Source organism: Chroicocephalus ridibundus, chromosome 3, assembly GCF_963924245.1.
Source record: "Chroicocephalus ridibundus chromosome 3, bChrRid1.1, whole genome shotgun sequence".
NCBI classification, from domain to species: domain Eukaryota; kingdom Metazoa; phylum Chordata; class Aves; order Charadriiformes; family Laridae; genus Chroicocephalus; species Chroicocephalus ridibundus.
This window is the reverse complement of record NC_086286.1, coordinates 55,066,944-55,083,531: the sequence shown is the minus strand read 5'-3', so window position 1 is coordinate 55,083,531 and position 16,588 is coordinate 55,066,944. Positions and strand designations below refer to the sequence as shown.

Genomic DNA, 16,588 nt, shown 5'->3' with positions numbered 1-16,588 from the left:
AAATGCAAAACCCGTATTCCTCTGCCTGGACTTAAGGAAGCTGAATCCTCCAAGCGCACTGGCTGTTAGGATCAGGTTATGCACTACTTCCTAATAAAGTTGTTGCTTTGTAGCAAAACACCAGTTCTGTGTATCAGAGCAAACATTTTTGTTTCTTGGAAGAGTGATAATACTCAGAAGCAGACTGAGCAGTGCATCTTCACCTCTGGTCTGGGGAGGAGGATGCAAAGAATTTGTGTAAGGAATGTTTGGTTCTATTTAGTCGTCATTTTCAGAGGAGAGGTACTTTAACAGTTAATCCTGATTGTCTGTTGGGGAGGGATGTGTGTTCTTAGGCTTAAATTCATAGTTCCTTTTGGCAGCCTGACTGTCTGTATGTGTAACATACTGCTCTTGTTGATACCAGGTGATCTAGAAAGTGCTCCAATCTTGATGTCCGAGGGTGAATGTTCATATGCATTCGATTGGTATACTGCTGCTGCGTGTGTCATGTCTAAAACTGAAGGAGATAACTGTCAAGTCTCTGATCCTCAGGCAGGTATGTATTTATGTTCAACAAATTGAAAGGTCATGAGGGACAGAACGTGTGTCACAACACTGAGTCTTTTTGATGCACAAGAACAAAGCAAGTTCAGCCTAAGTCTAAGCACGCACGTTTGAGCACAGTGGTTTTAAGCATATGTGTATGGAAGATCAGAACAGCACAACCTTAATATTCCCCTAGTGTGTGTGGAGGAAAATAGGTGTAATGTGCATTTTACTGCAGTAAATATCTCTGTACAAAGAAAACATGCATTTAGTATGTCCAGATTGTTTGTGGAACAGTAATTGCATGGAAGGAGGTTTATTCAGGGGGAAATGAAATAGCTGTATGACTGGTAGAATCAAAACCTGTGAGAGATGGCAGGAAAAAGTTAAACTGATAAAGTTTATTCCTTCCCTTTTAGGTTTCTCTTTTGATTTATCACCTCTGGCAAAGACAAATGGGTACTATGTAGTTAATACTGCTGAATACTTGTTTTACATAAACATCTGTGGCAGTGTGCCGGATGAGTTATGTCACACAAAATCAGCAGCATGCCAAGTAACACAAAGGTGAGTGACTAGTTCTGTTGCCTGTAGTAGATGATCTCTTGTTGCATGATGTCTTGTCTGTGTGTAACAGTGAACAATTTGCATGTAAAATAATTACTATATTGCCTGCAATAGGTTCAGGTAATTTGCATGTAAAATATTATTTGGTAGAGCGCTAGTTATGCTTCCAGCTGTTTGAAGCAAAGTGCACACAGCAAAGTAATCTTGCTTAAACTAACTTTTGAGATTGAATGGGTGTGTCTGTTGCTCCCCCTTATGTTTCCCATAGGGACTGTAAGTTGTAGGTTAACTGCTGCAGCTGTATTAAGCCAACTCTCAATTTGGATTCAGGGTCAGCTGGATTCCAAGAGCTGGCCTAAAGAAGCGCTGCTATGCTTGGGATGACTAGTGTCTGCCTTATGCAGAAGTGGAACCCAGAGCTTGGGGGTTGCACTGCATTTCCTTTGCTACAAGTGCCGCACAGGCACAGTCCCAGTGTCTGCCTGTTATTCTGTTATCTTCTACAAGCTATGTCTGAGACAGTATCCATACACTTCAGGTTCCAGATCAGCCTGTTGCCAGAGATGTGCTACAGTGCAAACACATGGAGCTGTACTTGAATTGGCTCTGAGTTACACTCCAGCCAAAGACAGTTTACTGCAGACACTAAAAACACTCTTCAGGGGAAGGTGGTCAGGCTAGCATTAAGTCAGAGTAAAGAAAGTCCCCTGAACTAAAGCTCGTCCCAAGCTAAGAGCACGTAAAGGCAATTTTCTCCACTGAGTAAGACGAGTTGCTGGTGTGCAGTGTTAAGTCTTCACTGTCCACATGTACTTGCATAGAACCGGTTTGACTCCAGCATTAGGGTGTCTGCAGTTTGAATTCTACCCTGGAGAATGGGAACTTGATGTTTTTGTCACCCCTCTGGAGAAGGGAAAGTTAAAGTTTTCCAGATCTCTAAGCAAGGTACAACTTCCTTTCCTTTCCAAAGGAGGACACCTGTTCATGTTTTAAGTTTCCTTGTGGCAGTATTCTGTTCAGCCTAGCTCACTTATATCTAGTCAACCTTACTTAATTCTTTTGTCTTATTATGGTATCTCTTAGAATTAGTAAGCACAGAGGTAAGTTTATAAGACTTCTCTTAAATAGAGAATCAATTTTGCATTCTGTTCAGTATCAAAGCCCACTTTTTCTTTTCTAGTAAGGATCAGGTTTGGAGTCTTGGACTGCCCAGTGCCAAACTTTCATATTATGATGGTCTCATTCAGTTGACCTACAAAAACGGTACAGCATACAATGATGAGAAGAAAACACAGCGATCTACCCTTATAACTTTCTTATGTGACCGTCAGGCTGGAATAGGTCAGCCTGAATATCAGGTAAGAAGTTCTATATGAAGAAGGGAAGGATCTCCATCCCCAAATCCTGACAATAATTGCTGCTAGGCCAGCGCAAGCACAGATTCATGGATGGAAATACCCATTGTCTATAAAGCAGATTAAGAGAAATAGTTTTCTCTTAGTATATAGTTTTCTCTTAGCTAGTATAATAGTTTTCTCTTAGCTAGTGAGAGAGCCAACTAGGGGAGGTGCCCTGCTGGATCTGTTGTTTGTAAATAGGGAAGGTCTTGTGGGGAATGTGAAGGTTGGAGGCTGTCTTGGGAACAGTGACCATGAAATGATAGAGTTTTCAATTCTGCGAGAAACAAGGAGAGGGGTCAGCAGAACTGCTACCTTGGACTTCCGGAGGGCGGACTTTGGGCTTTTCAGGAGCCTGGTTGACAAAGTCCCCTGGGAGGCAGTCCTCCAGGGCAAAGGAGCCCAGGAAGCCTGGATGATTTTCAAGAAGGAAGTCTTAAAGGCGCAGGAGCAGGCTGTCCCCATGTGCCAGAAGACAAGCCGTCGGGGAAAAAGGCCGGCCTGGCTAAACAGGGAGCTAGTGTTGCAACTTAGGGAAAAAAAGAGGATCTATGGCCTCTGGAAGGAAGGGCAGGCCACTCAAGATGACTACAAAGAGGTAGTTAAGCTATGTAGGGAAAAAATCAGGAGAGCCAAAGCCCAGCTGGAGCTAAACCTGGCTTCTGTTGTCAAGGACAACAAAAAAAGCTTCTATAAGTATATTAGCAATAGGAAGAGGACTAAGGATTATCTCTGTCCTCTAGTAGATAGGGCCGGCAACATAGTGACCAAGGATGAGGAAAAGGCTGAGGTACTTAATGAAGTCTTTGCCTCAGTCTTCAGCAGTAGGACCAGTTGTTCCCTGAGCACCCAGACCCCTGAACTAGAAGACAGGGATGGGGAGCAGAATGAAGCCCCTCTAATCCAAAGGGAAATGGTGAGGGACCTGCTTCAGCACCTGGAGGTGCACAAATCTATGGGGCCGGATGGGATCCACCCAAGGGTATTGAAAGAGCTGGCGGAGGTGCTCACCAGGCCACTTGGTATCATTTATGAGCAGTCCTGGACAACCGGGGAGGTCCCAGCTGACTGGAGGTTAGCAAATGTGACACCCATCCACAAGAAGGGCCGGAAGGAGGATCCGGGGAACTACAGGCCAGTCAGTCTGACCTCGGTGCCTGGGAAGGTCATGGAACAGATCCTCCTCAGTGCCATTACACGGCACATGCAGGAGAACAGGGTGATCAGGCCCAGTCAGCATGGGTTTGTGAAGGGCAGGTCATGCCTATCAAACCTAATATCCTTCTATGATAAGGTGACCCACTTAGTGGATGAGGGAAAAGCTGTGGATGTTATCTACTTGGATTTTTGCAAAGCTTTTGACACTGTTTCCCACAGCATTCTCCTGGAGAAACTGGCTGCTCATGGCCTGGACAGGTGTACTCTTCGCTGGGTAAAAAACTGGCTGGATGGCCGTGCCCAGAGAGTGGTGGTAAATGGAGTTAAATCCAGTTGGTGTCCAGTCACAAGTGGTGTCCCCCAGGGTTCGGTGCTGGGGCCGGTTCTCTTTAATATCTTTATCAATGATCTGGATGAAGGGATCGAATGCACCCTCAGTAAGTTCGCAGATGACACTAAACTGGGCGGGCGTGTTGATCTGCTTGAGGGTAGGTTGGCTCTGCAGAGGGATCTGGACAGGCTGGAGCGATGGGCTGAGACCAGTGGTATGAGGTTCAACAAGGCCAAATGCCGGGTCCTGCACTTGGGTCACAACAACCCCATGCAGCGCTACAGGATTGGGGCTGAGTGGCTCGAAAGCAGCCCGGCAGAAAAGGACTTGGGGGTGCTGGTTGACAGCCGGCTGAATATGAGCCAGCAGTGTGCCCAGGTGGCCAAGAAGGCCAACAGCATCCTAGCCTGTATCAGGAATAGTGTGGTGAGCCGGACTAGGGAAGTGATCATCCCCCTGTACTCTGCACTGGTGAGGCCCCACCTCGAGTACTGCATTCAGTTTTGGGCCCCTCGCTACAAGAAGGACATTGAGGTGTTGGAGCGTGTCCAGAGAAGGGCTCCAAAGCTGGTGAGGGGTCTGGAGGACAAACCTTATGAAGAACGACTGAGGGAGCTGGGGTTGTTTAGCCTGGAGAAGAGGAGGCTGAGGGGAGACCTTATCACCCTCTACAACTACCTGAAAGGAGGTTGTAGAGAGATGGGGACTGACCTCTTCTCCCTGGTGACAAGTGATAGGACGAGGGGAAACGGGTTCAAGTTACGTCAGGGGAGGTTTAGATTAGATATTAGGAGACATTTTTTCACTGAAAGGGTTATTAAACATTGGAATAGGCTGCCCAGGGAGGTGGTGGATTCACCATCCCTGGAGGTGTTTAAAAAAAGGGTAGATGGGGCATTTAGGGACATGGTTTAGAAGTGGCTCTTGTCAGGGTAGGCTAAAGGTTGGACTCGATGATCTTAAAGGTCCCTTCCAACCTCAACAATTCTATGATTCTATATCTGCCTCTTGTTGCAGCCACAAAGCTCGTCTTCACCACTGAACAGTAAGCTGTTCACCTGGATCCAGGTTCTTACTTCACTCTTCTCTAGTCTCTGGGCTGTGTAATTACTAGTGCTTTTGATCATCTTTTATTTCTAGATGAAAAAAACCCCAACATCTGGCTGAGAAGTAACAAGTGGTAGTGTGTCCTGTAACACAGCAGACAGCAGTTACATTGCTCTAGTTGCTCTGGTTCTGTTATTTTTGGAAAGACTATTTTTGGTGACATAGCAAATGACAGGATCTACAACAAAAGAGACCTATACAAATCAGTCTGAGAAGGTATATCACAGAATCAGGGGGAAATAACAAGCTTAATGTATGAAGGAGTAGCTGTGAGTCACCAGGTATTCTGTGTGGAAAGCCTCACTGGCCTATACTGCTCTTTTTTAGATAGAAGATAACTATACCTACAACTTCAGGTGGTACACTGAATATGCTTGTCCTGAAATGCCACTGGAATGTGTTGTGACTGATCCCAACACCATGGACCAATATGACTTGTCAAGGTAGGAAAGTAATGTGTACGACAGAACTTGGCTATTCTAGTTTAGTGTTCTGGCTGATAGCTTAGCACTGGGTGAAGTTGGTTTCCTGTGTGAGCAGCACTAGGAATTTCATCTGTTGTGACAATCTTAACTGCACGTATCTTGAAATGAAGACAGTATTTCCCTCTAGTATACTGGCGTGCCTCCTAAGATGTAAGACTTCTTGGGATGGTTTTTCTTAACAAAAACTTACCACTTTGTCAACTTCCTTGAAGTATTCCTTTTAATTGCAGCACTTAAAAATCAGGGGAAAAAGTTATTCTGAAATGCCTTACGGTTGTTCTGTTTCTTGAGACTGACAGAGAAAGCTAGAGAAAATCTATGAAGAATGTGTTTTTAGTGTTGAACTTTCTCTTCCTGCTCAGCTTAGCAAAATCTGAGAAGAGAGGTGAAAACTGGTATGCCATGGATAATTCAAGTCCAGGTGAACGCAAGAAGTACTACATAAATGTCTGTCGACCACTGATTGCTGTCCCAGGATGTGACCGGCGAGCATCTGTCTGTCAGATGGAATATCGGCATGATCATGTGAGTAGCTTTTCCATCCCAGCTGGGGTACAGAATGGTAGACCTCCTGTCCACCTTCTCAAAGACCAAAGCTTTAATTTTTACAAGTGTACCGGTATTGCCCTAGACATGCATGATTCTTTGTCCTGTGTTTCAGAGGCAGACAAACTGCATCTCTTCTGTGTAAATGGCTGCAGTCACAGGGATTGCTAGCATTGCTTTAGAACAGGTTGTTCTCCTGGATATTCTGTCTTGCTTCTGGTTTGTTTTAGATTGAACTATGGAAGAAATGTGTTTAAAGAGTCTTTGCCACCCCTCTCTGAGCTGTCTTTGAGGAGTAGACAAGACAGAAGCTGCAAAGCCAGGGAAGGCGGAAAATGTGGTTTGTTATGAGCTTCTACCTCTGCATTTCCCTGAAGTGTAACAACATATCATGGGACTGTTTGTGCTGGCAGGCTGGATGGACACTTTTGCCCAAGGCCTGACCTCAGTGCTACTCAAAGCTGTAGGGAAAGCTGAACTAGAGGCTCACCAACCTGTCCTAATTCCCTCTGTAAAATGGAGAGAACCCCTTCCTTCCATATTGAAGAGGATGTCTGAGTGACTGAATGTGTACATCACCATCGTGGCACTTGAGCTAAATATTACTAGTCCCCTGTGCTTGCATTAGTTTTTGTTGTGTAAGGCTATTTACTTTACATGTGGAGACACATTAGGGCTTCATTACTTCATTGCTGAAGACACTGAAGTAAAAAGTGAGCACATTGGGTCAACCTAAATGCAGAGTTGTTAAAAAAACAAAAAAAACCCAAAAAACCAACACCACCAAAAAACTAAGGCAGAGCTTTTTTGTTTTTGTGGACAGAGCTGCTTTGGAGGTGTGTTCTTCCGTTTGTTGCTGTCACTACTTAAAATAGTTTCTTAAAATAGAAGATAGTTACGTTCCAGAAGTGAAGATTAATTTGGACCTCGGTAGTAGCACCTACTGTTGTTCTAATGCTCAGTTTCTGCTAGTGCTTTTTAGGCTTTGCTAAGCATGGCAGATCCTAAGGTTAATTCTAAGAATGCCTGGAGGCTTCCCCATACTGTGTTTTAAAGAGTTGTAAAAATTAAACCCTATGTACTGTGCATGAGGCATAGGCTTCCCTGAGTTCCTAAGCTGTGTAACTGGTGAGATGAGGACGGCTGTTGTGAGGCACTACAAGCACCTTATTGTACTAAAAATAAAAACAACAAAAAAAAATGACGTCTGCTTTTGGGGAGCTTGTCTCTTAAATACGTGAAACTTAAGTACAGAAAGGGGAAAAATGTAGGGGGATCTCTACGCCTTTGTGATCTTCAGAACTCTCAAGGTAACCTTCTGTATAAAAGATTATTGTGGTAGGTATTTTCTTCTTTTTGACTGTATCTATAACTCTGCACTTGAGTTTAGAATTGCTGACACGCTTTTCTTCATTTCTAGGTTTCCTACTCTGAAGTTACCTCTATTAGTAATCTTGGTGTTGCCAGCAAAGAACTAGTAGTTGAAAGACCTGGACACATTTTTCTAACCTATGGAAATGGCTCTGTGTGCATTGATGCTGATGGAAGGAAGACTACTTATACCACCACCCTCCACTTCATCTGTTCCAAGGGCACTCTTGTAAGGACAAATGACAAATGTGGCTTCATCGTTGTAGGTTTTCTATTGTGTAATGTGAAGCTACATGAAGATGTGTTGCATATAGCAGATTCATGACAAGGGGGAGACTTCTTGAGGACTTGGAGATAAAAAACAAAGCTAACTTAGATGCTAGAGAAGCATTTGTCTTGGACTGAGTATTTTATCATAAGTAAGAACTAGTTAAAAACTAACATGCTCAGTGGACAATGATGTTTCAGAGTAGTCTAATTAGCATGAAAAATACACCTGGATTTGAGAATGAGGAGTTGCGAATGCAAGCATTGCAGACCCTCTTAAGAGGAAGAATATTGTAAAGTGTATCTTCAGACTTAGGATCTACATCCTCTGTAGATTGTTGCTTCTAGAGGAGTTCTTAAATCTGTAAAACTTTTGCTGGTACAACTCGACATACTGAAGTTTAGACTGAGGGGCTCGTTAGACTGAAGTATGTTTGGACTTGTTCTTACTGGCTTGTGAATCTGCAGCTCTCACTCCCCTCAATCCCATGATCATCAGCCTGAGAGGTATGGTGAAAATCTGTGACTTGGAGCAGTTATGAACTGCTTTGCTTTTGCCTGAAAACACTGAAATGAAGTGTGTATAATGAATACTCCTGATACCCTGTTACCTCAGCTAACAGATTTTTATGTTGCTTGATTTTTTTTTTTAATAGTGGAATATCTGAATATTTGGATGTCAGATTCAGTTCTTTTCTAAAGCTTAATGACATGTGAAGTGTTTAGCTAGACAAAGTTTTCGGTGGTGACCTTCAAAATAAATAGGAGAGAGGGAAGCGGGTTGGTAATTGTGTGCATTTGTAGCAAAGTCTTTTAGAAGAACCTGACAGTTCCTCATAAAGTGGAATCTCAAACATGAGGTGGTGTTGGCTGTTATGCTTATTCTGGTCTTTTTTCTGCAATCTGTTTCCAGAGTAGTAGCCCACGATTTATAGCTATTCAGGAATGTGTGGCCACATTCTTATGGGAAACTGAGGCTGCTTGTCCAATCAAGGAAACAAAAGATGATTCTCAGGTGAGAAGGGGGGACATAATTGTATTCATAGTCTCAACATACTATTTTTTTTTCTAGCATTCCTGGTTGCTGTGTTTAAATGACTCTCGGAGAAAACTAGCTACAGTGAAGTCTGATGTTGATCATGATAGTCTTAGGATGTTTTATTACTTTTTTCTTTAAGTGTTCCTGAAATGTGTAACTTCTGACCAAAGTATTCAAGTGCTTTTTCATGAGAACAACTTACTTGCTGTGGCACTGAATGTTTCATTCTCTTACAAGGTTGCTAGTAAAACTGAGTTTATATGTAAGGATACACGTTGTCTTTGTATACAGATCATCAAATGAAGCTTTTTTTTTTTTCACGCTGAGCTACTCAGTTGCCTCTACTTTACAGGTCTCAACATAAACACATCAGTGTGAAAACAACCCTCAGTTAAAACTTCCTTGCTCTTAGCTAACCTGATAGATGTTGTCTGTTAAATTGCCCTTTGATGTATGTGGCTGATGTCAATGGACAACTGTGCAAAAGAATTGAATGAAGTGTTGCTACTGCCAGAGCTGTATTGTGGTTGTCCAAATCAAGTTGCTGATTGGTACGCAGGCTAGGAATATGTGTAAATCACTACTTTGGCTCTTTAAACAAGTTAGAGGTGAAACTTAAACAGAGGAAAAACAGAAGGAGAAAATAATGCCATCGTAATTTTTTTTTTTTCCAGTCCTGCTCTGTGCGAGATCCAAACACTGGCTTTCTGTTCAATCTGCAGCCATTAGCTTCTGGAAAAGGCTATATGGCTACTGGCATTGGGAAGAAGTTCTTGGTAAGGATTCTGACTGTACAATCTGCTTATGAATGCTGTTGTTGCGTTTTCCAGTTTTGCTTAGTGAGCAAGTGGAGCTTTGACTCGGTCCTCTTATGAAATTTGAGCTGGCAGGAAAGTACTGTGACTGAGAGGAGGAATGGAAGATTACTCAAGTTATCTCGGATGGTCTTAAAAGCATTGAGCTTCTGGTTCTCAGCTAAAGGTAGCCACGCTTTTGAGCCCATGCATGGTTTTCCACTTATGGACTCTTGCATAATACCAGTTTATCTGCTGGTGCTGAAGAAATGGACAGTGGAAGCCTAGAAAGGGATTTAATATGTCCATATTGGTATTCTTAATGTGATCTGCATATATCAGTCTTATACGTTGCCCACAGGTACTACTATAGTGTTTTAATCTAAGAATAATCTTGCTAAACCACATTCTGTACTTCTAGCGGGGATAATTTGGGGACCCTGTAAACTGAGCATTGGGGATATTGTTGCTGTACTATAGTCAGTTGTCTTGCAGTCTAGAAACGACAGACATTTCATGCTGTTTGAAATAGTTCTGGACAGGTGAGTTTTTTTGGTGTAGAAATGGCTATGCAGACCTGACTCTTTGGATCCAATTAATACTGTATATACCCATGTTTTCAAAACTTCTAGCTAAACATTTGTGGACCCATGCCAGATTGTGGTAAAATCAATGGCAAAACAGCTGCTGGATGTGAAGCAGAAAATCTGACATCGGTGAGGCTGGTGGAATTGGACAAAACCCTGTATCTGTCTGGTGAGGGGTTTCTAACTCTTACCTACAGAGGTCCTCTTCATCTGCAATCGGGTGAGTTAGGAACTAAATATGCAGTGGGAGATGGATGCTGATTTTTGTACAAACTTTCTGTGAATGGTCTTCATTCCTCCGTTTGTTCATGCACTAAAACCGTCTGGGCTTGGCGGTCACTTAAACAAGCTAGTTCATATGAAAATTTTAGGAACAAATCAAATCATGCAGAATGGTAATGGCTCAGTTTTCCAGTAATCTATGTGCACTTCAAAACTCCTGGAAACAGACCAAATACAGTACAGGATTTTTTTTCCTTGTTGAGTAGATGAAAAATATTGCCCCTTGCATGGAGAAATGGACAGTCAAATTGGGAAAACAAGCAAAATGAACTCTGGCTCTTTTTCCAAGCGGAGACATTGCTTTAAACTTCAGTTTCATGAATAATACTCTCTAAAGTTGTTTCATATCTGAGTGGCCATTTTTTGGTAAGCTTATACTCTCTTAAATGGAATTTCTTGAATAAGAGTTTTAGTACCTCATGTACACTTAATGAATTCAAGTTTGTTTCATAGGTAAGACTAATGAAAAATGTATATCTAGCTTTTGATTTTACATGCTCTCCAACAGTACTGAAACTTGAGTTTTCATAGAAAGGCATATGACACCTTAGCAACAAAAGGTTTTTAGGAAAACAGGATTTTGGATTCAGGAGCCTCACATGCTCCTGAATGTTTGTCCTCTGTACAAATTGCTATGCTGGTATCTCTTATTTTCACAGATAGGATGTTTTCATACCTAATACGCAACAGGCAACAAGTGATTGAGCTCTTGTGTGTTTTGCTTTGAGAGTTTCCACCATTTTGATAATACTAGGATACATTGATGACGAATACTACTTCCTCCACATAATTCTGACACTTCTCATAGGCTATGGAAGGGAGGACTCAACAGAACTTAACATATGCTGCTTAAGTAGCATGAGTATTACTTGTTCTACACTGATTATGCTGAACTTCTTACAAACAAAACCCCCAAACCCAAAATTTTGTTGTGTGATGTAATTTAGAGGTTGCTGGTACAACTGACTTGATGTTTTATAGGTTTTCTGTTTCTTCATGTCAAATATATCATGTCAAAGACCTAGGAAGCACAGTTCAGTGAAGGTAATTATGCTCTTGAAATGTGTCAAGGCATTCTGGTCTCCCATTTGGAGACACAGTTGTGGCAGCTAGGCAATTTAGCACAGGTCTTTAAAGAAGGCCTTGTGTATTTATAGTTAAAAAAACCCATAAACAATAAGGTAGTGTTTTCCTTGAAGCAGTTAGCAATAAGAAACTGTTTGAAAATTTTCAAGTCAAGTCTTAGCTTGAACTCAAATTCAAATATTCCCAAGTGAACCAGCAGCAGATAAGTGTTTCTTTTACAGGAACATCAGACACGTTCACGGTGACTTTCATTTGTAATGATTCATATCCTGGAGAGCTTAAGTTTGTGCGTGAAGAGATAAACAGTGTGCTGAACATCCATGATACTTTTTTTGAGTTTCACACAGCTCTGGCCTGTGCTCCTGCTCCTGTAGACTGCCAGGTTACAGGTAAGTACCTGGAATTTGGGTGGGCTCCGTCCAACAAAAGTTGGAAGGATTAACTGAACAGCAAACTTCTGCAGAGGAGGGCTTTAAGAATACCTGTCGTGAAGACATTTGTAAGACTTGAAGTATTCATAGGAGTTGTAGAGTGGGAGAGGAGGTAGGTTGTTGAAGCAGGCGAATGTGGAACACTAGCAGTATATGCAAGAGACTGATAATTACTTTGAAAACCTTTAATCCTTATCGTGGCTGGGTGCTGCTTCAGCTAAACTTTGAAGAAAATGGGTAATTTGGTATTGTCCTCTGGAAAAATGCACCTGTGAATAGTGGAATAGTTACTTGTGGGAAGTAACTGCTAAGGGAACTGTCGTGGTTTAACCCCAGCTGGCAGCTAGGACCTCACAGCCACTTGTGCAGTTCTCCCCCTTCCCCTGAGAAGGGCAGGGAGAAGAGGGAGAAAAGGAGAGGAAAGGGAAAAGGGGGGGGAAAAAACTCCTCTTGGGTTGAGATAAAGACAGTTTAATAGAACAACAGAAAAGGAAAATAACAACTATAATCATAATGACACAAGTCACTCTAACCACCTGGTGAACTGGTACCTTCCTGAGCAATGATTGTGGATTCCAGCCCCCCTGGCCAGGCCAACGTTTATATGCTGAGCATGACGTCTATGGTACGGAATATTCCATTGCCATTTTATTGTTCTCTCTATGCTCCTCAGCTTCTATGGGAAGCTGAAAAGAGTCCTTGAAAAGCATAAACATCGCCTAGCAACAATTAAAATAATATGTATTATTGACATTCCTTTCACAACAATCACTAGAAATAAAACTAACTTTCCCAGCTGAAACTGACAGGAACTCTGTTCTATGCTTGGTGTAGTGACATTTTTTTTTATGGGAACAGTACCTTGTCTCAATGGATATCTAATGTGATTCTGAAAATTACTTTGAATGATGTGTATTCATCAGTGGAAATTGTATCATTTCAAACCCAATACTGCTGCAAGTATCTAATAAGTCATCTTTTAGATTACTGTATGTATCGCATCTCTTTCAGATGCTGCTGGCAATGAGTATGACTTAAGTGACTTGAGCAAAGAGGGTGAACCATGGGTTGCTATAGACACTTCAAAGGATGCAAAGAAGAGAACATTTTTCTTGAATGTCTGCAAGCCTTTGCCCTATGTGCCTGGATGCCCTGGTAGGCCAAGTGGGAAGCATTTCTTAACTTGTGATTTCTGATGCAAAACCATATACGCAGAATGACATCCCTAGTTGTTTTAGTAGAATTGCCCAGGGAAGTTGTGGATGCCCCATCCCTGGAAGTGTTCAGGGCCAATTTGGATGTGGCTTTGAGTAATCTGGTCTGGTGGGAGGTGTCTCTGCCCATGGCAGGGGGTTGGAACTAGATGATCTTTGAGGTCCCTTCCAACCTACATCATTCTATGATTTCTTGAATCCTGCCCGTTAAGTCACTGAACTTGCATAAACCTGGGTGAGGTATGTCAAGGGTAGAGTAAACAGACTTTCTCAAACTGAGAGCAGTCTTAACGCTCACCAGGACTCTTGTATTAAGATGTGTGGGAATGCATTTAGGAAAAATGCATTGGGGGTAGTATTTGCCAGTATCCTCGATATTTTTTTTTTTTTTTTTTTAAATTTTATTTTTAAAGAAGAAAGGAAAGTTAAATGTTGTTGAAGGCTCTAAACTGAATGAGGCCAGAATGAGAAGCTTATACTATGTCTTACTGCACTTCTAGCCAGTTTGATTCATTTAACCTGTTGCTGTAGTCTTCTATCAGTCTGTAGGAGCAGGTAAGTTAGTGCAGTTTTAAAGATTTCAGTGAATGCAGGACAGTAATTTGTTCTACCCCTCAAAGGCTTTAGGCACACGATATCTCTAACTCTGTTTATGAAAACACTTCTGTTGTGTTTTGCTTCAGGAGTTTGAGACAGTCTGATTTAACACTTAAAGCTCCCTTAAAGCTACTCCATTATGTCATTTTACAATAAAGTTAACTCTAATTGTCAAAGCTTTGAACTAAAATACAAGCTTTTTCTTTCTCCTGTAGGTGGTGCCATAGGATCTTGTGTGAAATACACTGACAGAAGTGAGAACCTTGGAGTCATTCAGATAAACCCACAGGCTGCTACTGATGGGTCATTAAGCATTATTTACTTGAATGGGGACACATGCAAAGATAAGCAACGTTATTCTACACGTATAATCTTCCAGTGCGATCAGACAATGGTAATTTTCTATGCTAATTGCTATTAATGAAGATTTTTAGAGCTTGGACTTACTATAACAAAACAGACAGTGTTTATTCCTTTTGGAGTGGAGAGGCTCATTCTGAAAAGCAGTATCTTGTATACAGGCTTTTCCCTTGCTTGTTCTCACAACTGTTTTCCTGGAGTTGTGTAGAACACAACAGTTGAACTCTGTCATGGAATTCTGTGAGTCACCAAAAGCAGCTCTTTGCTGAAAATGAGTACTGAAATTTGGTAATAGGTATTTTCCCCTTTAATATGTACCCCCTTTACTTTGAGGGTGGCAGAGCACTGGCACAGGCTGCCCAGAGAGGTGCTGGAGTCCACAGCCCAGGGGTAGCGACGGCCAATGCGGTCCAGTGTTAGCATGAGGATGAAGGCAGCTGGGAACTCGAAGAGAGCAGAATAGAGGAAATCCAGATACATGTTCCCAGCAGCTATTCCCATGTGCATGATGAGCCCCTGGTAGAGGACGGAGCTTGTGAACCTGGGCAGAGAACAGGGTGCAAATGAAGCCAAACCCTTTGGGAGAGAGTTCTTGCAAAGAACTGAGACTTGCAGCTGGTCAGGAGCAAAACAGGCTTCAATCAATGACGACGATTTAGGGCACTGAATGACACACCTACTGTGTCCAGTTCTGGGCTCCCCGGTTCAAGAGGGACAGGGAACTGCTGGAGAGGGTGTAGCAGAGAGCTACCAAGATGATTAGGGGACTCGAACACCTCTCTTATGAAGAAAGGCTGAGGGATTTGGGTCTCTTCAGTCTGGAAAAAAGACGGCCGAGGGGGGACCTTATCAACACTTATAAATACTTAAAGGGTGGGTGTCAGGAGGATGGGGCCAGGCTCTTTTCAGTGGTGCCCGGGGACAGGACAAGAGGAAATGGGCACAAACTTGAGCATAGGAAGTTCCACCTAAACATGAGGAGGAACTTCTTTCCTGTGAGGGTGGCAGAGCACTGGAACAGGCTGCCCAGAGAGGTGGTGGAGTCTCCTTCTCTGGAGACATTCAAAACCTGCCTGGACGCGTTCCTGTGCAACCTGCTCTGGGTGACCCTGCTCTGGCAGGGGGGTTGGACTAGATGATCTCCAGAGGTCCCTTCCAGCCCTATGATTCTATGATATACTGTGCAACTGCAATAAAAAAGGATTCTGCGCGTATGTTTTGAGACTTGCAATGTAATTCTTAGTAAGCCTCCTTCATATGGCTCTTTTCTGTAGGGATCGCCGGTGTTTGAGCAAAAGGATGATTGTGAGTTCGTGTTTGTTTGGAAAACGTTGGCGGCATGTCCTGTTCACAAAGCAGAAGGTAAGTGTAGTTATTTGAGCTTTAAAATATCAAACAAATCTGTACAAGAAGTAAATACTTAGTGAAGCTATGTTTGTTTCTTGCCACATGAATCTTTCTGTAAAAGGTAACATTAAAAGTATAATTTGGAATGACAGGCAAATGTACTTCCCCATCTAGGGAAAAAAGATAAAGTAATAGTGCTGTCTCTGACAAATCACAGTAGTGTCTTGTAAATCTTAAAGCATCGGGTTTCATGAGAACGCAGTTGATCCTGTGCCTGGCAAGTCATTCCCTGTCGTCTCACTGAAGACTGGAAGCTATCCTGTAAATTTGTCCTTGTTAGACAGTTGGGGAGAGACCAGCGGGGGAGTATCAGAGTTTACAGTTGACTCCGGGATGTACAGGAAGGAATCATAGGTTCTAGTTCTGGTACTTGATTGCATCTTGGATGGGAAGTTGAATGTGCAGGTATCTACTCTGCTCTTGCAGGCTTTGTTTTGTAACTTACAGACAATGCCGTAAAACATTCCGATTTCCTGTAAAGGTTCTGTTGCAACAGTCCTAGATGTTATTGAAACTGCCAGTGGTCTCATGTGGCACAGGAGTAATGTTTACAAGTTACTACTCCGTAGCACACAATTACTGTGCAGGCCACTGGTCACAAGAGTTGTGGTTTTGAAGGGAGAGAAACTGATGGTCTTGTCTTTAGCTTGGTACTAACTTGGTGGATGATTGAGGGGAATATAATAATCATGTCATACAATCTAATGTTTTCGTGAAAGCTTCAGAATATTGAGTAAAGGGTCACTTTAAAACAGAGAACTTGATCAGCAGCTAAGTTAGTGATGTATATCAGCTGATTAGACTCATGAAACTAGAATTTTCCAGGACCTTTTCTGTATACGTCTTGGTAGACCTGTAAGCTGTGGCTAACGTTTCCTATGATCAGTTATTTCTTAACTCTGCAAACTTATAGCTGTTAAAAGAAGATGCAAAACTGACATCTAGGACAACTTTTGCTTCGGCCTTGTGACCTCGCTGTTCTTTCCAGATAATTAAACAAGTCCTGGACTTAGTGTCTTTGGTTCTGTACTTAA

The 16,588-nt window shown here is 42.4% G+C and overlaps 1 protein-coding gene across 1 annotated transcript in view; it reads left to right on the top strand.

The window, feature by feature from the left end:
- Nucleotides 1-16,588, top strand: part of IGF2R (insulin like growth factor 2 receptor) — a 63,011-nt gene that overhangs the window by 25,191 nt on the left and 21,232 nt on the right. The window contains exons 14-26 of the mRNA XM_063329210.1: nucleotides 407-538; nucleotides 948-1,095; nucleotides 2,276-2,453; nucleotides 5,416-5,531; nucleotides 5,936-6,098; nucleotides 7,540-7,719; nucleotides 8,671-8,772; nucleotides 9,471-9,572; nucleotides 10,223-10,397; nucleotides 11,767-11,934; nucleotides 12,988-13,131; nucleotides 14,003-14,181; nucleotides 15,422-15,509. Of these exons, the coding sequence (XP_063185280.1) occupies nucleotides 407-538; nucleotides 948-1,095; nucleotides 2,276-2,453; nucleotides 5,416-5,531; nucleotides 5,936-6,098; nucleotides 7,540-7,719; nucleotides 8,671-8,772; nucleotides 9,471-9,572; nucleotides 10,223-10,397; nucleotides 11,767-11,934; nucleotides 12,988-13,131; nucleotides 14,003-14,181; nucleotides 15,422-15,509 (1,875 nt within the window). The remainder of the gene's footprint in view (nucleotides 1-406; nucleotides 539-947; nucleotides 1,096-2,275; nucleotides 2,454-5,415; nucleotides 5,532-5,935; nucleotides 6,099-7,539; nucleotides 7,720-8,670; nucleotides 8,773-9,470; nucleotides 9,573-10,222; nucleotides 10,398-11,766; nucleotides 11,935-12,987; nucleotides 13,132-14,002; nucleotides 14,182-15,421; nucleotides 15,510-16,588) is intronic.